Here is a 24781-nt window from a genome sequence, read left to right as displayed (position 1 = left end):
TGGCTCACAAGGTTTCACGAGAGCAGGGAAGAGAAATGAATAGGTTGAATCCAGGAGATTCTTAGGGTGATGACATTATTATGTATGAGATAGCAACGATGGACATACTACACATTGCACTTGTCAAAACCAACAAAACCATACACTATGAAGTATGTGTATGCTTAGTCGCTCAGTCATGTCTGACTCTTTGCAACCCCATGAACTGCAGTCCGCCAGGCTCTTCTGTCCATAATATTCTCCAGGCAAAAATACTGGAATGGGTAGCCCTTTCCTTCTCCAGGAGATCTTTCTGACCTAGGGATTGAACCCAAGTCTCCTGAATTGCAGGTGGATTCTTTACCATCTGAGTTATCAGGGAAGCATACAATATGAGAAGATCTCCTTAATGTAAACTGCAGTCTTTAGTCAATATTGTATATCAAAATTGGTTCATAAATCTTGATGAATGTACCATACTTATATGTGTTACTCGCTCAGTCGTGTCCGGCTCTTTGCGACCCCATGGACTGTAGGGTTCCTCTGTCCATGGTTCCTCTGTCCATGGGATTCTCCAGGCAAGAATACTGGAGTGGGTTGCCGTTTCCTTCTCCAGGGCATCTTCCTGATCCAGGGGTGGAACCTGGGTCTCCTGCATTGCAGGCAGATTCTTTATCATCTGAGCCGCCAGGGAAGCCCACCATCATACTTAGGCAAGATGTAAATAATAGGAGATATTCTAGGAAAGCAAAGAGGACAAATAGAAACTCTTTACACAACCTTTTCAGGAGAAGGGGCTGACAAAGGATGAGATGGTTGGATGGCATCACCAACTCAATGGACATGAGTTTTTGAACAAGTTCCGGGAGTTTACAGGGGAGCCTGGCATGTTGCAGTCCATGGGGTTGCAAAGAGTCAGACACAACTGAGCGACTGAACTGAACTGATAAATGTCCAATATATCTGAAACAGTCATTAATAATGTCAAGAGGAAGACAACTCATGATAAAAGACTAATGTCCTTATCACCACAATAGCTCCTAGTACTGAGACAAAGCATTTTTAAAAAAAATCAGTGACAAGGAAGACAAGGGAGATCAAGATGGTAGAGTAGGAGGACGCCGAGCTCACCATCCCGACAAACACATCAAGGATACATCTAGATGTATCCAGCTTTAGCTGGACACAAACAGGAGTCTGGAGGAAAGGCTCTGCTACAAGCAAGGCTGTAAAGATCCACATGGAATCAGGCATGAAAAGAGGAGATGAAAGCAAGCAGGACCCATGCCCCAAGCAGGACACAGAGGAGGAGGGGGGATATGATGGGCTCAGAGATGCCCCCTGTGAAGTTAGGGCACACCAGCCGTAGGGTCCAACCCAGGGAAGACAAGTTCCCTTAGCTGGTTTGAAAACTGTGGGACTTACAGGAGAGGCTTAAGAAGCGGAGACTCTGCTCACGAAGAGCAGGTGCACACGTCTGCCTGCTCTAGGGAACAAGGGGGAGGAAGCAGACTGAAAACAGTGTGAAGAGTCTGGCTGGTTTCCCACAACTGCTCCTGTCTGCAACAAGTGCCTGATCTAGCTTCTCTTGCTCCTGAGGACAGCTCCCCACCAGGACAGAGGTGCTGTATTCGGGGGAGGGAGTGCACATTTAGAAGAAAAGGAACCCGCCTGGACTCGACCCTCAGGGCTTCTGGTCCAGCACCTTGAGCTCTGCTGACACCCAGACAGGGAAGTGACAGCCACTGAACATGGGAGAAGCCAGCTTTCCCCTGGCTGTGGCTCTAGCCCCTCCATCTCCAGCCCTACCTCTCACCAAGATAACAGCTGCCAGCACACCCCAGGAGAAGATGGGATCTTTGCTCACTTCAGATCCAGCTTTTCCCACCAAAGCCACTGGGCACTTGCAGACCGCATAGGGGCACTCACACACAAGGATACCCCATTCAATATCAGGATAGGTAAATATTTCAACAAATTTCATAAAGTTAAACATAATGGGAATACAAAGGAAAATGTTTCAAATGAAAGAACAAGGGGGAAGAAAGACCTGAAGAAAATCCTAATGAAACAGAGATAAAAATTTACCAGATAAAAGGGTTCAAAGTATTAGTAATAAGAATGTCAACTGAATTGGGTTAAAAAAAAAAAGACACAAAGAATAAGAATTTTAACAAGGAACTAAAACATATTTTAAAAAACGGAGCTCCAGAATACAACAACTGAAATGAAGAATATACTCGAAGGAATTAATAGCAGATTGGGTGATACAGAAGAACACATGAGAAATCCTGAAGAGAGAATAATGCAATCATCCAATCATAAATAGCAACAAGAAAAACCAACCAAGGGACTTCTGAGACAATATCAAGTGTTCTAACATTCACATTACAGGGGTCCCAGAAGATGAAAAGAGAAAGGGGTAGAAAATGTATTTGATGAAATTATAGCTGAAAGCTCCTAAAGCTGAAGAAGGAAACAGATTTCTAGTACAGGAAGCACAGGTAGTTTCAGAGAAGATGAACTCAAAGAGACCCACTTTGAGACATATCATAATTAAAATGGCAAAAGCTAGAGATTAAAAAGAGAATTTTAAAGGCAGCAAGAGGAAAATAGAGTCACGTACAAGGGAACCCCCTCCCCCTAAAAAAACAGGACTTAATTAAACTTAAAAGTTTTTTTTCGCAGCAAAGGAAACCATCACCAAAATGAAGAGACAACCTGCTGAATGGGAGAAAATATTTGCAAATGATACGACCAATAAAGAGTTAATATTCAAAATATACAGCTCATATAATTCAATATCAGAAAAACAACTGCTTTAAAAAGGGCAGAAGACCTGAATAGACAGTTTTCTGAAGAAGACATACAGATGGCCAAGAGGCACATGAAAAGATGCTCAACATTGCCAATCATCAGAATAATGCAAGTCATAAGCACAGTGAGATCACCTCACACCTGTCAGAACGGCTATCCTCAAGAAGTTCACAGATAACATATGTCGGTGAGGGTGTGGAGCAAAGGGAACCTTAGCACGCTACTGGTGGGAATGCAAACTGGCAAACCACTATGGAAAACAGCATGCAGCTTTCTCAAGAAAACTAAAAACAGAACCACCATATGATCCAGCAAGTCCCAATCCTGGGTATATATCTGAAGAAAACAAAAAAAACAGTAATTTGAAAAGATATATGCACCTCAATGTTTATAGCAACACTATTTATAATAGCCAAGAAATGAAAGCAACCTAAGTGTAACAAATGAATGGTTAAAGAGGATGTGGTAAATATGGACAATGAAATATTCATAAAAAGAATGAAAATTTCCTGTTTGCAACAACATGGATGGACCTGGAGGATATTATGCTTAGTGAAATAAGTCAGCCAGAGAAAGACAAATACTGCATATTAGCACTTGTATGTGGAACCTAAAAAAAATAAACATAACAAAACAGAAACAGATTTATTGATACAGATCAATACAGATCCAGTGAGGAGGGGACTTCCCTGGTGGCTCAGACAGTAAAGAATCTGCCTACAATGCAGGAGACCCTGGTTCAAGCCCTGGGTTCGGAAGATCCTCTGGAGAAGGGAATGGCTACCCACTCCAGTATTCTTGCTAGTTAAACTGGCAAGAAAATTAAAACATAATTAACTTAGCAAATTGAAAATTCTGATGATACATACTTTGGCAAGTGTATAAATAACAAGGTGCAGGGATAAACTCTTCTCAAGAGTCACCTGGAAATACACACAGTCTTTGAGATTATAAGTTGGAAATATTGTTTAAAATGAATAATACACAACCTCTTTGACCTACCAACTCCACAGACACATTTGCACAATTTGTGCTAATATATATATTCCAGAATATTTGCTGCATATGGATTTTATTAGTAAAATATTGGTAACAATTTAAACAGTATTTCCAAACAATAAAATACTAGTTGACCATCAGTAAGAATGAGGTAGAACGGTCTATAATAATATTCAAAGATGCTCAAGACATTCAATAGGAGAAAAACATCATGCAGAACACTATACTTGTGTATATGTTTATATATATAATATATATATTATATATATAAATTCAATATGCTTATATTGCCACATGTTCACAGAAATATTGGGAAGGTATGGAAGACCCTCTGTGTTTATCTCTCAGGTATGCAACCAGAGGCGATATGGAAAAGTCAAACTGTTTCTCTTTCTCTTTCTGTACTGCTACATTTTCTAGAGTCTAAATGTGTTACTTTATAGGAAACACTAGAATTTGCTGCACCTTGTTTAGTTAGCATTAGTGTTAGTCGCTCAGTCGTGTCTGACTCTTTGCGACCCCTATGGACTGTAGCCCACCAGGTTCCTCTGACCATGTAATTTCCCAGGCAAGAATACTGGCGTGGACTGCCATTTCCTCCTCCACCGGATCTTCCCCCATCCAGGAACTGAACCTGGTTCTCCTGCATTGCAGCTAGATTCTTTACTGTCTGAGCCACCAGAGTAGCTGCTTCACTGCAAACATTCTGGAAAACAAGCAGTAAGACCCCTAATGTCTAGGCCAGGGCAGATGCACGGTCCGGGCCCTGTATCTAATCTCTGTGTGTGGCCGGCTTTACCTTTGGTAGGATACTTAGGTAAGCAGACTCGCCGGAAGCTTTCAGAAAGGCAGAGGAGGGCGGCGGGGGAGTCCTGGCGAGGTCCCCGAGAAGTTCATCATTCCTGGCGCCCCATGGCGGGAGGAAGCTGGCACTGCTCTGACTGAGGCTCCCAAAGCCTGCCAGGTCCGCGTCGTGGAGAGCGCTTTTCTGGTGGCACCTGTACCTGGTGTCCGGGCTCACCAGGGCTTCTTCAAACACAGACTCCTCATCGGAGAGCTGCAGTTTCTCCAGCTCTTTATTGATTTTCTGCACATCTGCCACGGTGGTGCCGGGGGACACATGACTGTCAGGCTTTGTGTACTCAGCACAGAGGCTGAGGATGGTCTCCAGACGCTGTCTCTCCTAGAACACAGAGGACAGAAGGTCGGTGAGTTTGTGAGCAGGGAGCAACTCCACATAGAGAAGAGGCTGGGACCACTGGTAAATTCATCCCACACATAGTCCCACAGACACTTGGCTGGTGATATTTTTTATCATTGATGAATCCATTTATAAAATCCAGATGAAACCTGGTTTAACAACAATGCCTGATGTTCCTCCCAAACTCAATTCTTTATTTGTATATCCCAGTGCTGATTCTAGCACATACTAGCACTTAGTGAGACCTTTTTTGATTTGTCAATTCTCCAAACACTTTAAAAAAAATTTTTTTTAATCTCCTTTTTGAAATCTTCACCCCCTTGCCTCCCTCTACTATCTACCTTCAACAATAGCTCTTTCATCATTGTAGCCTTAGTATTATATTTGCACTTAAAACTAATTCTCTAACTTTCTATAGAAATATCATTCCACTGTTTAGATGCACAAAAGAAAAATGCTACTTTAAAAAAGGTTTAATTTGAAAGGCATAACTAGCTCTTTATTTTTTTTCTTGAAATGCTTTAAAACTTTGAAAACTTTTATGTCTTGTCATGATATAAAGATCTTTCCCACAAATTTCTCACATAAATAAATTAAAATAATTTTTTAAAACAGAGAATGTTGTAGGAAGATGAAGAATATTCAATATCAGGTCCAGATAGGAAGACAACAATATATTTCAAATTCTGAGACCATTAAATATTTGAATCATTCAGCTGAACTATAAAATGATAGTTTGTTTTAAAAAATCAATATACCAGCCATTGATGTCTATAATGGTACCACTAACTGACACTGCACCAAGCTCCCCAGAAAAAGAAGTATATATTTATGATTTTTGACTTTAAGTAAATTAACTATATGTTTGTGAACAAGGGGATATAATTTACAAAATGCTTATCATAAACCTAGACAGCACTGTTGGGGTAAGGAAACTCAACATCTTCTCTCACATTAGCTCAATTGCCAAAGTGAAAAGAAAAAAAATAAAATAGCAAAAAAATCTCTTGTCATTACATCTACCACATTGAAAAGAGGATTCTAAAGTTTTCCACAGAGAAACATTTTCCAAACTGGTTACCAGTAAAAAAAGAGAAAAATGTTAAGTAGCCCTGGGCTATTGTTTTTAATATTTTACAGCAAATCCATAGAGACGAAATTCTGAAGGCAGTTTACTATTTATTAGTGGAAGAATATCAAATAGGAAAATCAAATAGGAAAAGGCCAACATAATTCCCTGGTTTTCATTAAATACATCCATTAAACGACAAATTAGCATGAAATGACTTTTATCTGTCTTCTTAAGTACTTTCCACACTCCAAAAATGCAATAACTTGATCAAAAGGACTATTAAACTGGTTGTTATAAGCCCCACCTCCCTTTCACTGCCTGAACTTCTGGACTCCAGCTGCAGCTCCGTCCTCATGGCCTCAGTCTCATGGAAGGCACTCGGCTGCACAACCTCATCGCAGGAGCTTCTGCACCCTGTCCATCCAGGAGTCCCGATGCTTATTTTATCTCTGCAGCTGCCACCAGCTGCCAAGTCCTACCCACCTCAGCTTTGTGGGGAGGGAGCGTGTGTATGCGGGGCGGAGTTGGTGGGGGGTGGCAGTGGCCCAGCATTCACTGCCTTATTTTAAACTTCTCTAACAATCCAGCAAAGTCTGCATGGGAATATGCAAAAACAACTGGAAGGCATAAGTGAGGAAGGGGATAGGAACAAGATGTTATAATTTACCCATTCTCAAGAGCATCTGCATTAGAGGCTAATCTCCAAGGAAAAGTTCTCTTTCTGCAGTGTAGGTGAATTAAGTCAAAGCATCTAAACACAGTCTTTGCTATTCTTCATAGAGGACAGTATGTATGCCTCGACATTCATTATGTTTGGGATTATAGGAAAGTTGTCAATTTCTATTAATCAAGTTGCTAATGAACAGTGCAGTCCTCAAAAGCATGAAAGGTACTTCTGCCCAGTCTGTACTCATGGCAAAATTCCTCCTACCTCTCCTTCCCAAAATAGTCTTTTTTGCTGCCAGCGCTATTGCTTAATTCCAGAGGGAATAAATGATCCCAGCCTTAAGATGAATGCTATTTCAGATGGTGAAACAGTATTCCAAGGCGAGTGCACAGGAAGTTTGGTCTACTGCTATGTGCTTCTCTCTATTCTTATCACCCCATTCACAGCCAATCTGTTCAGACTTGAATCTCACACGCATGCAGCACTGCTGCCCACGAGTCTAACAGAAATCCGGACTGCGCCAAGATGCACTGGCCCCGTCAGAAGCTGCACCAAAGAAAAATAAACTGATGGTGAGGAGTGCGTCAAAAGAAAGGTCTGCGAGGCATTTCGGAAAGCATGAGAAGCCTTTTAAGGAAAACCCTGAGCAGAATCGCCCTCATAATTCTCCCCTGAGCTCTCTTCATCCTTCCCATTCATCACACCGATATTCTCCACTCTGCATGACCTGAAACAAGGGCGGCCATTCTGCACAGGATGCTTTTGAGAATCAAATAGAGCACTATTAATAATTATGCTGGGACAGCAAGCCAAAACTGGGATGGGCAACCTGAGATGTGTGGCTCTCTTCCTAAAATTCAATTTCCTTTGACGCTTCACCTGACAACCTGGTGAGTTAGGAAGCTACCCTCTTTGATATCTCCAATTCCTACCCACCTTTCCAAACAAGCAACCTACTGTGCATTCTCTTGAAAAGGCACCAACAGAGAGTCTAAATATCTAAATGACCTAAAACATTGGTGTTCAGGATTTAGAATGTAGCTCCCTTTGAATCAAATTATTTAAAATACATTTAGACTGTTTTCCCTCTCCATTTTCCCTTTCCTCATCTCCATATATCATAGGAAGCTCTGAAGGGGACATCAGATCAGATCAGATCAGATCAGTCGCTCAGTCGTGTCCGACTCTTTGGGACCCCATGAATCGCAGCATGCCAGGCCTCCCTGTCCCTCACCAACTCCCGGAGTTCATTCAGACTCACGTCCATAGAGTCAGTGATGCCATCCAGCCATCTCATCCTCCGTCATCCCCTTCTCCTCTTGCCCCCAATCCCTCCCAGCATCAGAGTCTTTTCCAATGAGTCAACTCTTCACATCAGGTGGCCAAAGTACTGGAGTTTCAGCTTTAGCATCATTCCTTCCAAAGAAATCCCAGGGCTGATCTCCTTCAGAATGGACTGGTTGGATCTCCCTGCAGTCCAAGGGACTCTCAAGAGTCTTCTCCAACACCATAGTTCAAAAGCATCAATTCTTTGGGGCTCAGCCTTCTTCACAGTCCAACTCTCACATCCATACATGACCACAGGAAAAACCATAGCCTTGACTAGACGAACCTTTGTTGGCAAAGTAATGTCTCTGCTTTTGAATATGCTATCTAGGTTGGTCATAACTTTCCTTCCAAGGAGTAAGCGTCTTTTAATTTCATGGCTGCAGTCACCATAGAGCTTAACAAATAAACCTGAAGAAAATGGTGCACCATTCTTTCACTTAATGATTAAAAAAATGTTGCGGGCTGTGTCTTTTGACCACAGAGCTTTCTTTCTTTTCAGATTTGAATGTGTCTGGCATTGCCCCACTGTAGTTCACAGCCCTCGTCAGGAACCTCATCAGTATTTTGAACCCACCCAGTGCTCTCGTAATCAACAGCCGCCTAAGCCCTTGGACAGTGAATATATTATAGAAATAAATTATGCAGAAAATCAAGTACCAATTCTTAATCATGAGTGAAACCTTTGTTAAAATTTCCCTTTTAGTAACCACTATGGTGATGGACAGGGAGGCCTGGCATGCTGCGATTCATGGGGTCGCAAAGAGTCGGACATGACTGAGCGACTGATCTGATCTGATCTGATAGAGATGATATGGAAATTCCTTAAAAAACTAAAAATGGAGTTACCATATGATCCTGTAAACCCACTCCTAAACATATATCCAAAGAAAACTATAATTCAGAAACATACATGAACCCCAATGTTCACTGCAGCATTATTTATAATAGCCAAGATATGGAAGCAACCTCAATGCCCATTGAAAGATGAGTGGATAAAGATGTGAGATATATATACACAAAGGAATATTGTTGTTGCTGAGTTGGTAACTCATGTTCATGGAATATTACCCAGTCATAAAATAGAATGAAATAATGCCATTTGCAGCAATATGAATGGACCTAGAAATTATCATATCACACTAGAGAGGTCTGCTTCTGCTGTTGGCTTCTCGAAGGTAATCTACGTCATAACTGATAAGAGTGTTTTTGTTGATTAGGGAAAGGTTGGCCACACCTTTCTCTCAGGGTGGGGGCTGGCTACTCCAGAAAGACCACATGATTTCATGTGGGTGCTTTGGGTCAGTTCAGTTGAGTCTCTCAGTCGTGTCCGACTCTTTGTGACCCCATGAATCGCAGCATGCCAGGCCTCCCTGTCCATCACCAACTCCCGGAGTTCACTCAAACTCATGTCCATTGAGTCGGTGATGCCATCCAGCCATCTCATCCTCTGTCGTCCCCTTCTCTTCCTGCCCCCAATCCCTCCCAGCATCAGGGTCTTTTCCAATGAGTCAACTCTTGGCATGAGGTGGCCAAAGTACTAGAGTTTCAGCTTTATTATCAGTCCTTCCAATGAACACCCAGGGCTGATCTCCTCTAGAATGGACTGGTTGGATCTCCTTACAGTCCAAGAGACTCTCAAGAGTCTTCTCCAACGCCACAGTTCAAAAGCATCAATTCTTTGGCGCTCAGCTTTCTTCACAGTCCAACTCTCACATCCATACATGACCACTGGAAAAACCATAGCCTTGACTAGACGGACCTGTGTTGGCAAAGTAATGTCTCTGCTTTTGAATATGCTATCTAGGTTGGTCATAACTTTCCTTCCAAGGAGTAGCATCTGCAGTGATTTTGGAGCCCCCAAAAATAAAGTCTGACACCTTTTCCACTGCTTCCCCATCTATTTGCCATGAAGTGATGGGACCAGATGCCATGATCTTCGTTTTCTGAATGTTGAGCTTTAAGCCAACTTTTTCACTCTCCACTTTCACTTTCATCAAGAGACTTTTGAGTTCCTCTTCACTTTCTGCCATAAGGGTGGTGTCATCTGCATATGTGAGGTTATTGATATTTCTCCCAGCAATCTTGATTCCAGCTTGCGCTTCTTCCAGCCCAGCGTTTCTTATGATGTATTCTGCATATAAGTTAAATAAGCAGGGTGACACATGCTTTGGGTCATGTGGTATCAATCAACCTGGAGACAGAAGTTAACCACACAGGCAGTCAATCAATCATGCCTATGTTATGAAGTCCAATAAAAACTCTGGACACAAAAGCTCAGGTAAGCTTCACTGGTGGCCTACAGGAAAAATATCTTATGCAGCCAAATATCTCCCTTAAAGTTCATAGACTATGAGGTTCCTTCGCCAATCTGGAAAGAGAAAGAATTCCCTCATGGCCTAGAATTCTTCCCTGTGGTAGATTAGGTGCCTGAGCCCAGTCGCCAAAGTAACCCAGGGAGGAAGGAATCTTTTTCTGTCAGTCACTGCCATTTGGTCCCTCTAACCCCACCATTACTAAGCAACATACATTCCGCACAGCATAAGTCCATGGAACTTCTAGAAAGAACTTCTAGAAAGAACTACCTTCCAAAAACTCCATCTCTAACCAGTACACACTTCACCCCTGATGTAGAATCCAGGTTTCTATTTCACGTTGTCTCTGGCTTCACCTTAAATGCCAGAGGTAATTAGTGTCCCTGCCCTGTGAGTACATGCCTCATTCAAATACCCGAGGAACTTATCATATCCTGCCTTTGCTCATACCCAAAGAAATTCAGTTATCCTAATGCCATTTTATAAATCAATCCTCACACTCCTGATCATTTTTTAAAAGAATTACATTACTAAGTGGTGTGTCAACAGCTCCCTTAAATCTGTTTGTTTCCACTATTATTTTTGGCTATGTCCCTCTTCTGGAGGAGCTTGTACTTTAGAAAATATGTATAAATATAAGTATATAATATATTTAACTCAACACAATGATAAAATATATTTAAATATTAATACAGGCTTCCCTGGTGGCTCAATGGTAAACAAGTACCTGTAATGCGGGAGATGTGGCAGGAGCCACGGGTTCTATCCCTGGGCCAGAACAATCCCCTGGAGGAGGGCATGGCAACCCACTCCGGTATTCTTGCCTGGGAAATCCCCTGGACAGAGAAGCCTGGCGGGCTACAGTCCGTGGGGTCACAAAAGAGTCGGACACAACTTTGTGACTGAACTACAACAAATATTAATATGTTTCATAATTTAATAACATATCATATAATACAAATGTATGCTGAGGTAATACTTTATTTTCATCTACATGAGACACGTCCTCGAATACAACCACTTTATTAAATTGATCATGTTCCTTTCTAATCCAAGAATCTTTTCTTAACTTTCTTTTTCTGCCTCTAGTTATTCCTTGCATTTGCTAGGCAGACTTACATCAATCTCTGACCATATATCTAGGATTTTTTGTAGTTTAGTCCTTTCCTGATGCCTTCCGGCATCATTTTGCCATTTAAAATCAACTGGCAGACATGCACGTTTTGAAAAGTTTTACTCTTATAAAATATCCAAGTTGTGGTGAACTACTCTTAAAATATTGCAGGATGTCATTTGAAAGAAAAGGACTGTCATGAATGTCTCCATAACATTATTGCTTCTGCTCAGAAAATTGAAGGAGAAAAACAATTCACTTCTCCCTATAGACTGAAAAACACTGGCTGTAAATAAAGGAAGTTCATGTGATCAATATAATCATAATTTCTACAGTGTTTAAGAAAAATATGCCAGGTAATTTTTCCTCTTACATCACCATTTCAGAAGAAAATCTACGTGGTGCTTGAGCCCCTTCTATTAAAGAAATTATGCGATTGTTCCATCCCATTAAAGAAAACACGATACAAGTCCAATAGTGCTGTCCCTTGCTTACATTTTCACCTCGGTTTAACTAAGTTCCAGAGGGTCTTTTTGATTTGTTTGTTTCTCCTGAAAGACTACAGTTTACAATGTACAACCCACTGAAATACTTTTAGAATTTTATGTAATATTTTATTCTGTTCAATCAAAACCAGTGTATGAGTGATACCCAAACTCAATCTTCACATTTGAAAATCTATCCTAAAAAATAAACTTTTAACTTGTTGCTGGACTGAAAAAGTAGGAAGGTGTAACATGTAAAAAAAAAAAAAGAAGGGTGGGCTATCACATATCAACTGAAAGTACTGCAATACAACCATCTATGGGAGATATACCTCATGGGAAATACAGTGTGCTATAATTTAAAAAGCATGCTATAGAGTTTTACATATAGAAATTACAAGTAAACAATGACATGTCTTCTTTCTTTATTTGAGTTGTTAGGAAAGTAATGATATTCTCCTTTCTTCCAAGGCAGCTTTCAAAAATTATAATCTGTTTGACATGATTTAGGCCTTGGTCTTCATAAGTGGATAGAAAAGTCAAACTTTTCAAAGTTCTGGCTCTGCTATTCTATAATCAAAATGAAAGAAATACATATCTGAAGAAACTTGTTCTTTTTAACTGTACTTAGTGTTTTCTTAAAATTATCTTTTTTTTTTTTCAAAATCAAAACTACAATCTCAGATCTGGGATAGGGTCTTGGCAAGTTTGAATGAGAAAAACATCAATTTTTCCAAACCAAAATTCTTCAAAAGAACATACTCCCAAAGAAATATATCTCTCTGGCAGTCAATTAGATTTTACCAAATTTCTTGGCTGTTCTGAACTTTGAAAAACCAATCTTACTGATTTCTGCTTCTGGGAAGATGGTGTAGAGATCCCTTCCCCTATGCTTCTCACTAAAGTACAACTAAGAACCTTGAAAATTTTATATATAGGACAAACATAAGACTCTGAAAAATGGGGAGAAAGCAGCAGATCAGCTAGGAAACTAGAGTCTCAAGGAAAAGCAGAGACAAATTCCCTGGGATTTCCTTTTGTCTCATAAATCCCAGACTTAGAGCTGAAGAAAAGGCAACAGCAGCAACAAATTGACCCAATCTCTATAGAGTATTATGCAGTGGAAAAAGCCAAACGCAAAAGGTTACATGGTATCTGATTGAATTTGTGTAACATTCCTGAAATGACAAAAACATAGACATGGAGAACAGACCAGTGATTGCCAAGGGTTGAGGAGGAGATAAGGGTAGAAGGAAAGCGGGTACAGCTATATAAAAAGGGTAACAGGAGAAACCCTTGTGGTGTTAGAACTGTTTTGTGTCTTGACTGCATCATCATCCTGCTATATATCATCATATACCCTACTATAATAGGGAAGAACAAATCTGACTCCATATTAGATCTGTTTCTTTACCCTTTATATTTTACTGCTTTTGCTACAAGTTAGGAATGTTGCCTATAGGCTGAAATACATGATAGCCCATTCTCAATGGCTATATTTTTTAAAGTATAATACTTTTCCATTCATATAGAGATAAAACGTTGCAGAACAAATAACATTTTTCTTATTGGAGGTTTACAGGAACACCATGACCTAACCTACGTGGACAGCTCCAAGAAGAAAGGATTCCAACAGCAGTAAGTTTGCCACAACCAGCCCCTCCCCACTTTCAGTATAAAAGAAGTCTGAATTCTAATTTGGGTAAGATGGGGCACTAGTACACCATCTTCTCAGTCTGCTGCCCTTCTGAATAAAGTTGCTATTTTTTGCCCCAACAACTTCTCTCTTTATTTATTGGCATGTCATGAGGCAAGCAGCAGGAGCCTGGACTTGGTAACACTGCTTATTACATCGTACCAGAGTGTACAAGATGTTACCATGGAAGAAACTGGGTAAAGGATCTCTGAACTATTTCTTATAATTAATTGCATGGGAATATACAGCTACCCGCAAAATACAAGCTTTTTAAAAGTGCCTTCTAAATGTCTTAACCTACACATCTACACATTGAGATGACTGAATCAAAATTCATTCATTGAAAAAATGATGAATATGTTTGATTTCAAATACTTGTTTTGGACTTGTTTCGTTTTTTTAAAGAATCAACCTCAAATTTTAAAAATAGTCTTCATAGCAAATATTCCCATAAACTTTTGTAGAACAGGGAGGGAAATTTTCTCATTGTAAGAATTAGCCAGCAGCCACTAAATCTACTACTTGATGAGAGATCTGCAAAGGTTGGTCAATAAATGGCTTTTAATTTAGAAATATGAAGTAATTTGACAACAAATATGGAGATCCTTTTTCCTACAAAGAATCAATAGTCTTCTCTCATCTCCCCTCTCCCATATACCTGTTGATACTGACGTATAGTATTTTCCATTTTTATTCAGTTTGTATGTTTTTCTATAATGATTTATCATTTTAAAAAAAGAATGCAACTTTTCCCATAAGTGACATAGTGGCATATGGGGCCTCCTTTTAGTCTAAGTTACATTCTGTACTTCAGCATTTAGCCTGAGAATGCTGAATTATGCACCTGAGGTATACAGTACACATCCTCAGTTCTAAGCAGGGATTTTTAAATGTTTGGCACCATCAAGAGGAAAGAGCTTGTACTGCCACTGGAACAAGAGCCTAGGGTTTGCTCTCAAGTATAGAGGAACCCGCTTTTAACAGCACCTGTCACAGACTCCTGTAACACAGAATTATATTAAGACTTTTGGCTCTATGTTTCCCCAATGTGGAGTCACTAGATATTGCTAAATGCTACTCTTCCCCCTTCCCATTCCTCTTCTACCCATCTAGTCCTTCAACTGAAGAAGAAAAAAAAAAGATGGATAACTGTTTTTATTCTGAGGTAACTGGGGATAGTTGGCAACTCTAGTTTGCAAAGAATAAATTCCTTCAATATTTCCTGAACATCTACATTTAAGCCAGCAATTTGCTATTTGAAAGATAAAGTCTTCATTCTCTCATGATCCAAGGTGACAGGTAACAGTCTACTTTATATTATATACTTTACATTATCTACTAATTATAGATTCACTCTTATTGTATGAGAAATGGAAGTTGGCTTAGAGAACTGATAGCTTATTTAGAAAGTATACAGTATTACCAATCTCATCCTGTACTGACCAATATCCAACATATCATAATTAATTTCTTTTTTTAAGTTTTTCTCAATGTAAGGAAGTTTAAAAATACATAGTTCACATTTACGGCTCACAGTGTGTTTCTGCAGCAGACTATAAACCATCCAAAGGCCTGAAAGTGAAAGAAGGCAGAGAGCTGACCAGCTGTTTTAAACATCAGAGCTAAGAAAAGCACAGCTCCACAGATACAAATCATTCTAAAGCTTATGTTAAACCTGAAGATTAAATCAATTAATTAACTGATGGACATTCTAACTCAGAATACAGGAAGAGTCATAATTTCTAAGTATCCCTTTAAAAAGACTGAGTCACTCACTTTATTTGGTTAGTAAACCAACCTCTCACCCCATTTGCAGTTTAAGTGGCTCGCTTCCCACTGGTGCAACCTTTTTTTTTTTTTTTTTCTCAAACTAAAACTATAGTCAGGATGTAGCAAGAGGAAAGGCCACATCAGGAAGCAGATGCCTTTCAAGTCAGATGGGAGTACAAAACAGCTTTCAATACTTAAGTTTTCCTTCAGATTCCAAACACATTCTTCTTAGGAAAAAAGAAAGATGGCTAGGCAGTCATAAGCAGTCTTATAACATTGTCCATTCTGCTTCCAACTAAGAAATGCTGTCCAATTTACAATACAAAACAGTCTGAATGACCAAACTGTTTTTGGGGTCAGGAGTCACTAGGAAGTGGAGGCAGCAAGGAGCAGATGTGCAGGTAGAGTAACTTTCACCTGACAATGCTCACTCTTCTTGTTTTCCCAAATAAGTTTTTCTAATTATAGAACTGAAGTATCAAGGTTGTTTACTCTCTGGCTTCTAAAATGCTATCTGTATATTACCACCACAGGGAGACTAGAGAACACACACACACGCACACATATATGTATTTTGAGTAATGTTCATTGGTAATTTAGGCTTTATGAATAGAATAACTACCATTTTACTGTTTTTGAATTAAAGTGATTCCTTATGCTTTTCTAAGATATTCATAATTACTTTACTGTTACGCTGGTTTCTGCTCTACAACAATGGGATACATCCCCTTCTTGAACCTCCGTCCCACCCCCTACCCCATCCCATCCCTCTAGGTTGTCACAGAGCACTGGATTAAGCTTCCTGTGTTATACAGCAACTTCCCACTAGCTATCAATTTCATCTCACATGCTAGTGAAGTAATGCTCAAAATTCTCCAAGCCAGGCTTCAGCAATATGTGAACCGTGAACTTCCTGATGTTCAAGCTGGTTTTAGAAAAGGCAGAGGAACCAGAGATCAAATTGCCAACATCCGATGGATCATAGAAAAAGCAAAAGAGTTCCAGAAAAACATCTATTTCTGCTTTATTGACTATGCCAAAGCCTTTGACTGTGTGGATCACAAAAAACTGTGGAAAATTCTGAAAGAGATGGGAATACCAGACCACCTGATCTGCCTCTTGAGAAATTTGTATGCAGGTCAGGAAGCAACAGTTAGAACTGGACACGGAACAACAGACTGGTTCCAAATAGGAAAAGGAGTACGTGAAGGCTGTATATTGTCACCCTGTTTATTTAACTTATATGCAGAGTACATCATGAGAAATGCTGGACTGGAAGAAACACAAACTGGAATCAAGATTGTCGGGAGAAATATCAATAACCTCGGATATGCAGATGACACCACCCTTATGACAGAAAGTGAAGAGGAACTCAAAAGCCTCTTGATGAAAGTGAAAGTGGAGAGTGAAAAAGTTGGCTTAAAGCTCAACATTCAGAAAACGAAGATCATGGCATCTGGTCCCATCACTTCATGGCAAATAGATGGGGAAACAGTGGAAACAATGTCAGACTTTATTTTTCTGGGCTCCAAAATCACTACAGATGGTGACTGCAGCCATGAAATTAAAAGACGCTTACTCCTTGGAAGGAAAGTTATGACCAACCTAGATAGCATATTCAAAAGCAGAGACATTACTTTGCCAACAAAGGTTCGTCTAGTCAAGGCTATGGTTTTTCCTGTGGTCATGTATGGATGTGAGAGTTGGACTGTGAAGAAGGCTGAGCCCCAAAGAATTGATGCTTTTGAACTGTGGTGTCGGAGAAGACCCTTGAGAGTCCCTTGCACTGCAAGGAGATCCGACCAGTCCATTCTGAAGGAGATCAGCCCTGGGATCTCTTTGGAAGGACAGATGCTAAAGCTGAAACTCCAGTACTTTGGCCACCTCATGCGAAGAGTTGACTCACTGGAAAAGATTCTGATGCTGGGAGGGATTGGGGGCAGGAGGAGAAGGGGACGACAGAGGATGAGATGGCTGGATGGCATCACTGACTCAATGGACGTGAGTCTCAGTGAACTCCGGGAGTTGGTGATGGACAGGGAGGCCTGGCGTGCTTCGATTCATGGGGTCACAAAGAGTCGGACACGACTGAGCAACTGATCTGATCTGAATGTATAAGAGAATATATACTTTTATAAAATTCCATTTTATATTTTAACTCCTAAGGTATCCTCAATTACACTTTTATTTAACTTCAAAAACATTATACCTACTGTCTACTCAAAAGTATGCAAGCCTTAGTTTTGAACAGCACCAGGTCTTACAAAGAATGCCACAAATTTTTCAACATAAAGAAAAATACCTGTCTTTTATTTTTATTATTAATTGAAAAAGTGGAAGGGAATTTTTCCATTTCTAGAAGTAAAAAGAATTCATTTATGCTGAGTTATTTGCACCCCTTTGTAGACAGCTTCACTGTTACCTAGAACCACGTGCATAAACCTAAGTTTGAGATCTGGGAACTAAGGGTGCAGACTTCAGCCACAGAATAAGGAAAGCCAGAATGAATGCCATTCATTTTCTTTCTGAAAACATGTGTACACTGCTTCTATATTCTGCATACTTTGTTACGAGGTAGAGATGTACAGCAGTGAGTAAGACAGGCACGGTCCCAGCCCTTTGCAACATAAAATTCTTTTGTTGTAAAGTGCTTTCAGAGAGGCTATTAGAACAAAACATCTTCTAAACTGCAGACAATTGCTGTCCCAGACATTTCACCTATTCAAGTAATAAATACCATGGAAGTCAACCTCATCTCCAGGGTGGTAGAGTATGTAAAATGTTAGAAAATCTTATTCCATGGTGCCTCATGAGACTGGGCATCATATTACAACTTGTTCCATGCATGGAGAAATGAATGCCAAGTGTGGTTCTACATAGTTCTAAATGGCGACAATGCTGTTTATCAAGGCACTGCAGATGACTGTCATCAACCAGAAAGAAAACATTGGATTGCTACAAAGTAAGCTGTGGGAATCCACCAGTTCTCCACAATAGCACACAGATGCTTTTGGTGATGGAGCCAAATAGAGTCCTAAAGGCAGCAGGATTTGCTTTAAGCTTTTAATTTTCCCCTTTTCTTCTTAAAATGACTTTGACTGTCTTGGACCATAAGACGAACTAGAGGGCCCTCACTACCTCTATATTACTGGAAGGCAGGCAGGACTCAAATGAGATGAACAAAAGAATATCTTGTCTACTTTATAATGATTTCTTTAGTCCTTGAAACATCTAGTTTGTCTAAAGATCAGCATCCCAGCCCATTAGAGGTACCTTATCCATTACCTCTACTTGGAAAACAGCTCAGAACTGGGAAGTTAAAATGACCACTCACCAGCCCAAAATGATGTCACAAGGTCCATGAGCTGAAGGACACACACTTCATGCACACAGGACCCTCTCAAGATCTCACTTGCACCTAGTAACTCATAGTTGGCAATATTTTTAAACAAAGCTTGATATCTGGTTTCTAAAAGTTATAAATTAAAAAAAGATTGGCATAATGACAAAAGAAAAACTGGCAGCTTACAGCAAGAAAGGAAGAAAAATTGTTTAAAACGAAACAACTCAAATAGCGCAGCAGTTGGAAGCTATTTAATGTTGACTCACTGTGAACAGTTATACCCCATTAGTAGGTCTTTGGAGGTTCATGATTAGGGTTCAGTCTTTAATACTTTAAATAATTATCTTAAGTTTTCAAATAAAGATTGCACATGTAAAAAAAAATCCAAATGAAACACTGAGATAGTCAAAACTTAAGTTAAAAAATACTACAGAAACTATGCTTAGTGTATCTACTGTATCCCGCTCGGTTTCCTCATTAATGAATTCAATAAATCTTTGGCATCTATTAATTTTATATTTGTTTAAGAGTTGGGTTTATTTTTTGAAAATTATGCTTTGACAACGTGGAGATTCCAGTTAATTGTCCCAGTGGATCCTGAAGAGCCAACTGAACTGTACTACTCATGAACAATATCTCATGGGCTGGAAGCCCAGGCATAGCTTTTCTTGGCTCCTGGAGTAAATCTCAAATGGCAGCAGAACTTTACCCCCACTGACTCACTGTCCTCTAACATTTGTGTTTACCTACTCTGTGTTTCTGATTCTTGTCTACGTCTGAGCGGGGTTTTGGTTTGCAAATAACTGATAATTTTCTGCATTAATGGTGCAATAACTGGGAATCCGGTTTTATGATTTGACCACTTGGTGATCTGTGAGGTAGAACTGGAAGCCAGCCTTTCCCCAGTGAGCATGGTTCAGCATTTGTTTGCCGTTCTTTCTCATCTGTTATTTTTCTATCTATGAACTCAAATCAGGACAGTATTTTTTGCCCAGTCTCTGTAACTGAGAAAAAATATCACCCTGTGAGAGTGAAATATTTTCCTACTTCCTGAAGATAATAATAAATTAAAATAAAGGACCTCTACTATGATTGGTTTATAGAGACTAATAAGCATTTAAATAAACCTAATATTCCCAAGATTTCCCCCCAAATGATATTCTAAAACTTTAAATGTATTCTTTTTAAGAAAAAGACCTTCTTCATCAAAAGTCTTGACTTCAGAAACAGTTTTCTTTTCCGTGGAAAACAAGTTTATATGACTAAAGTAAAGCTTTATACAAATTATCAAACACTAATTTGATAATTTAGTTTAAAAAACAGCTATATGTCTTTGCATTATCTTATCAATGCATAGTATGATACAAGTATAATTTCATCTTTCAGATAAGTTTAGTTTTATCATAGATTAGTTGATCTGAACTTCTTTAATGTCGTGTACTAGTTTACTGAAAAGATATTAAGATTATTTCTATATATAGTATAAGATTAAAAAAATACAAAATTCATGTTCAACTACACTGAATTATAATTGTGACAAGTATTTTTATATCAATAGTAATTACATTCTGTGATGTGTCACCTTAAACATAATTTACAATATCTTAAGTCATTTGCCTTAGTGTCTGGTTGTTCCAGAAAGTGAAAGAAGACTGTGAAGAACAAAAGTTGACAGAAATTAAAAAATTGTAGACGGGGATGTTAGGGAGTTCAAGATAGTGGAAAGAGGGTGCTGAGCTCAACTGCCCCCAACACAAACACATTAAAAATACAACCATGTGTGGAGCAGCTTCCAATGAGCACAGATCGGAGGCTCTTCTACAACCAAGGCTGCAAAGAAGGGCCCACACACAGTCAAGTAGGAAGGGAGAGAAAACTGTGATGCTGGTACTCGCATCTCCATGAGGGGATGCAGAAGATGAAGGGGTTATCACCGGCTCAGGGATCCTCCCTGGAGAGTTATGGGTTCAAGCAAATACTGGGCACCCCAGTCCTAGGTAAAACACCAGAAAATGTGACCCTTCAGCTGCTTTGAAAACCAGTGGGACTTACTGGAGGGCTGTAAGAAACTGAGACTCCACTTGTGAAGAGCACACACATTTCCTCACTCCCAGAGCTAGGGGCAGAAAGCAGATTGAAACTGCCCAGGGCTCTAGATGGTTTCTCACAACCATCCTACCCTGCAGCCCTGCCTGCACAGGGTGCCTACTGCAGTCCCTCTTGCCCTATTGCTGCACCATACCAGGGCAACGCTGCTGTTTTTGGAAGACAGAGGGGTGTGCATACAGAGGAAGTAGAGCCAGCTCAACCATGTTTGGTCTCTGAAAAGGGTAAAGGCAGATTTGGCTGCAAGGCGTCCTGAAGGCAACAAACTGGAAACTGCCTGGGGCTCTGACTGGCTTGCTGGGACTGTCTCAGCATTAAACACAGTCTGAACCCAGTGCCGAGACCAGGCCTTCTAGCTCTGGCTTGCTCTTCTCTAGGGTGGAAGTGCCACTGTGAAGAGAAAGCACACAATTAGAGGGAATGGAACCAGGCTGAATCCAACCCAAAGAGCTTTTGCTCCAGCACCCTGAGAGCTGGGCCTGCCTCCAATAGAGGGATGTCAGTCATTAAGCATCAGAGAAGCCCAGGTTTACAAGAGGCCCTGGCTCCACCTCTCCATCTCCATCGTTACCTCCTACAAAGGTGACAGCTGACAACACACCAGGGGAAAGCGCCATCCATGCTCACTTCAGATCCAACTCTCCCACTAAAGCCACTGAGTTCACACAGACTGCACAGGGACACTCCCACACAAGGACACACCTTCACAACTGCAACAGGTCACTATTCACCTAATTCCATAGTAACAGAGAAATTTAAACAAAATGAGAAGACATAGGAGTTTGTTTCAAATAGCAGAACAAAAAACAGTGCTGAGAACACCCCTAAAGATTAAATAATTAGGTAAAAAATTAAAAGCATTAATTATAAAAGCACTTATAACTGTATTTGAGAAAAGAAAGATGGACACAGTGAGAATTTCAACAAGGAATTAGGAAAAAAAAAAAAAAGAACCAGTCAGAGCTGAAGAATACAATAACAGAAATGAAAATACACTAGAAGGAATTAAAAGAAGACGAGGTGATACACCTAGTGATAAGTGATCTAAAAGACAGAAAAAAAGGAAATCACCTGATCATAATAACAGAAAGAAAACAAATTTTAAAAAATGAGGATGGTTTAAGGAACCTCTGAAACAGTATCAAGCATTATAATATTCACATTATAGGGTTCCCTCAAGAAGAAGAGAGAGAGGGATGGGTGAAAAATGTATCTGAAGAAGGAAACAGATATCCAGGTACAGGAAGCATAGGTAGTCCCAAACAAGATGAACTGGAAAAGACCCACATCAAGACATATCATAATTAAAATGGCAAATGTTATTTATAAAGAGAGAATTTTAAAGGCAGCAAGAGAAAAAACAGAGCCATATACAAGGGAATCCCCACAAAGTTATCAGTTCTTTTTTCTTCAGAAACTTTGCAGGCCAGAAGGGAGTAGCATGATATATTTAAAATGCTGAAAGGGAAAAACCTGCAACCTAGGATACTCTACCCAACAAGGTTACCCTTCAGAAGTGAAGAAGAGATGAAGTACTTCTCAGACAAGAAAATACTGAGTTCATCAGTTCTAAAGTGACGCTAAAAGAAGTGTTAAACGGTCTTCTCTAAGAGGAAAATGAAAGGCTACAATAAGAAGTGAGAATTTATAGGAAAGGGAAAATCCCGCAGGTGGGGCAAATTTATAGTAAAGGCTGTGGATCAACTATAAGAATAGAGCAGGAAGACTAAAAGACAAAAATTGTAAAATCAATTATAACTACAATAAACAGCTAAGGGATAGACATGAAGGTGTAAAACATGACATCCAAAGCTCAAAATGTGGGGGAGGGAGTACAAAATGTAGGTCTTTTAGAATTTAAATGACTATCACTTTTGAGCAAGTAGATATATTGACAGACAATGAAAAAATACGATGTGGTATACAGAGACAATGGAACATTACTCAGCTACAGAAAGAATGACATTTTCCCATTTGCAGCAACACAGATGGACCTGTAGGATATTATGCTTAATGAATAAGTCAGCTAGAGAAAGACAAATATTGTACGTTAGCACTTATATGTAGAATCTAAAAAATAAAACAAATGAATAAACCTAATAGAAACAGACTCACAGACACAGAGAACAAACTAGTAGCTACTGTGGGGAGAGGGTAGGGGGGAGGGACTTATAGGAGTAGGGAATTAAGAGCACAAATTACTATGTATAAAATAAGAAACTACAATGATATATGGTATAGCACAGGGAATATAGTCAGTATCTTATAATAACTTTAAGTGGAATATAATCTATAAAAATATGGAATCACCGTGTTGTACATCGGAAAGTAATACAATATTGTAAATCAACAGTACTTTGAATAAACTTACATGAAAATGTGAGATTTGCAGAAAAGGAGCATATTTGACTTGGTTTACATCATTTACAAAGTTAGTTCTGTAAAGATGTAATAAAATGTTAAAATTTTGGCAAAATTTGAGTAGTACTGATGAGTTTATTTATGAAGTAACTTTTTTATGAGAAGCATCCTATTAATGTAAAGCTAAAATAGAGTTATCTCCTAATGAAAGGACCTACTTACTAATCTTGGAGAAATCAGCCTATGCTTACAAAAGGTAGTAAAAGTTTATTTTTGTAAACTGTCCAGAGAGAAGAGTTTCAGCATCTGAAAAGAATAATCTGTTGTGTTTTGTCCTAACTGGGATATATACTTGCATATTTAAAATGATCAAAATAGGTCATTTCTGATTACTTTAAGATTTATTATTTATAATAAATAACTTATCCTCATTTTATTAGGTAATCAAACTGCAACATTCATTTTCTCAGGCATCCATAATCCTATATTATTAATCTCTAATTAATATTTGATTTTGCCTTCCCTAGATCAGACCCTAAATTCAGGAAAACAAATTTTTCAAAGATACCTTTCACAGTCGAACTATCTCTAAGTTTTCCCAGAGGGGGGCAATGACAAAGATTTTTTTTTTCTTAACCTTACAAAAAGAATGCTAGAAATATTTAGGTTTATTCACTACACCCCTTGTATAAATAGCTCAACACTATCAAAAAATGCATTGGAAGATTTGTCAGATCAAATGAGAAGCTCAGCTTTCCCTCATCTAATTTTTTATAGGTAACATTTTATAAAGCTCGGTGATTGCATACCTATGGAAAGGCCCTGGATATACATCAATATCCTCACCCTCTGTAGTATATTCTTATCCTTGCATGAAACACTAATTAAATAAGATCAATATCCTATTGCATAATAGAAGATTCAAACGTTCCTTCTTGTTGATCAGGTTTGTTAAATTAAGTATAGATTAACCACAGCCACTTACCCTTTCCCTCACCCAATAGTCTGTGGTTTCCTCTCATGCTTACCAAAAGACCGCTTAAATTATAGATGAGGATATGCCTTTAACAAAGAAAGACAGTCTCAGAGCCTCACGGACAGCACTTTACCAGATACTCTTTACTCTTAATATTTCAAAGAATGGACTTACGGGCAGAGGCTGCCAGAAGAGCTGGCATTATATAGGCAAGGGTCATTTAGTACTAGCAACTAAATCAGACTTTCAGGACTTCATTTAGTCCAGAAATAAATGACTATATGAAATCAAATTAATGACTCAAGACCAGAGAAATAGAATTAATTATATAGAACTCATGAACCTGAAACTGGAAATCTGATTTCCAAATGCAGATATGTGTTTTGGAAAATTATTGGCATTAATCTTAATGTTCTATTTTCTGATGGGGAAAACCTTTTTACCATTCATCCTCATCTATCTCTAACCCTCAATTCAGTTGACTCTGATTTTGCAAACTAAATGAAACATTCTTTTAATGGCAGTTTGTTCTCCTTGGCCTCTCAGAGTTCAGG

General features: G+C 39.3%; 1 protein-coding gene across 9 annotated transcripts in view; it reads right to left on the bottom strand.

The window, feature by feature from the left end:
• PHLDB2 (pleckstrin homology like domain family B member 2) overlaps nucleotides 1–24781 on the bottom strand; it is a 241179-nt gene that overhangs the window by 63600 nt on the left and 152798 nt on the right. For all 9 annotated transcript variants that reach the window (XM_061390175.1, XM_061390250.1, XM_061390336.1 and 6 more), the window contains one exon: nucleotides 4595–4978. In XM_061390175.1, coding sequence (XP_061246159.1) covers nucleotides 4595–4978 — 384 coding nt within the window. The remainder of the gene's footprint in view (nucleotides 1–4594; nucleotides 4979–24781) is intronic.

Source organism: Bos javanicus, chromosome 1 (assembly GCF_032452875.1).
Source record: "Bos javanicus breed banteng chromosome 1, ARS-OSU_banteng_1.0, whole genome shotgun sequence".
Lineage (NCBI taxonomy): Eukaryota > Metazoa > Chordata > Mammalia > Artiodactyla > Bovidae > Bos > Bos javanicus.
The sequence above is the reverse complement of the archived record's forward strand: the minus strand, read 5'-3'. Positions and strand labels throughout refer to the sequence as shown.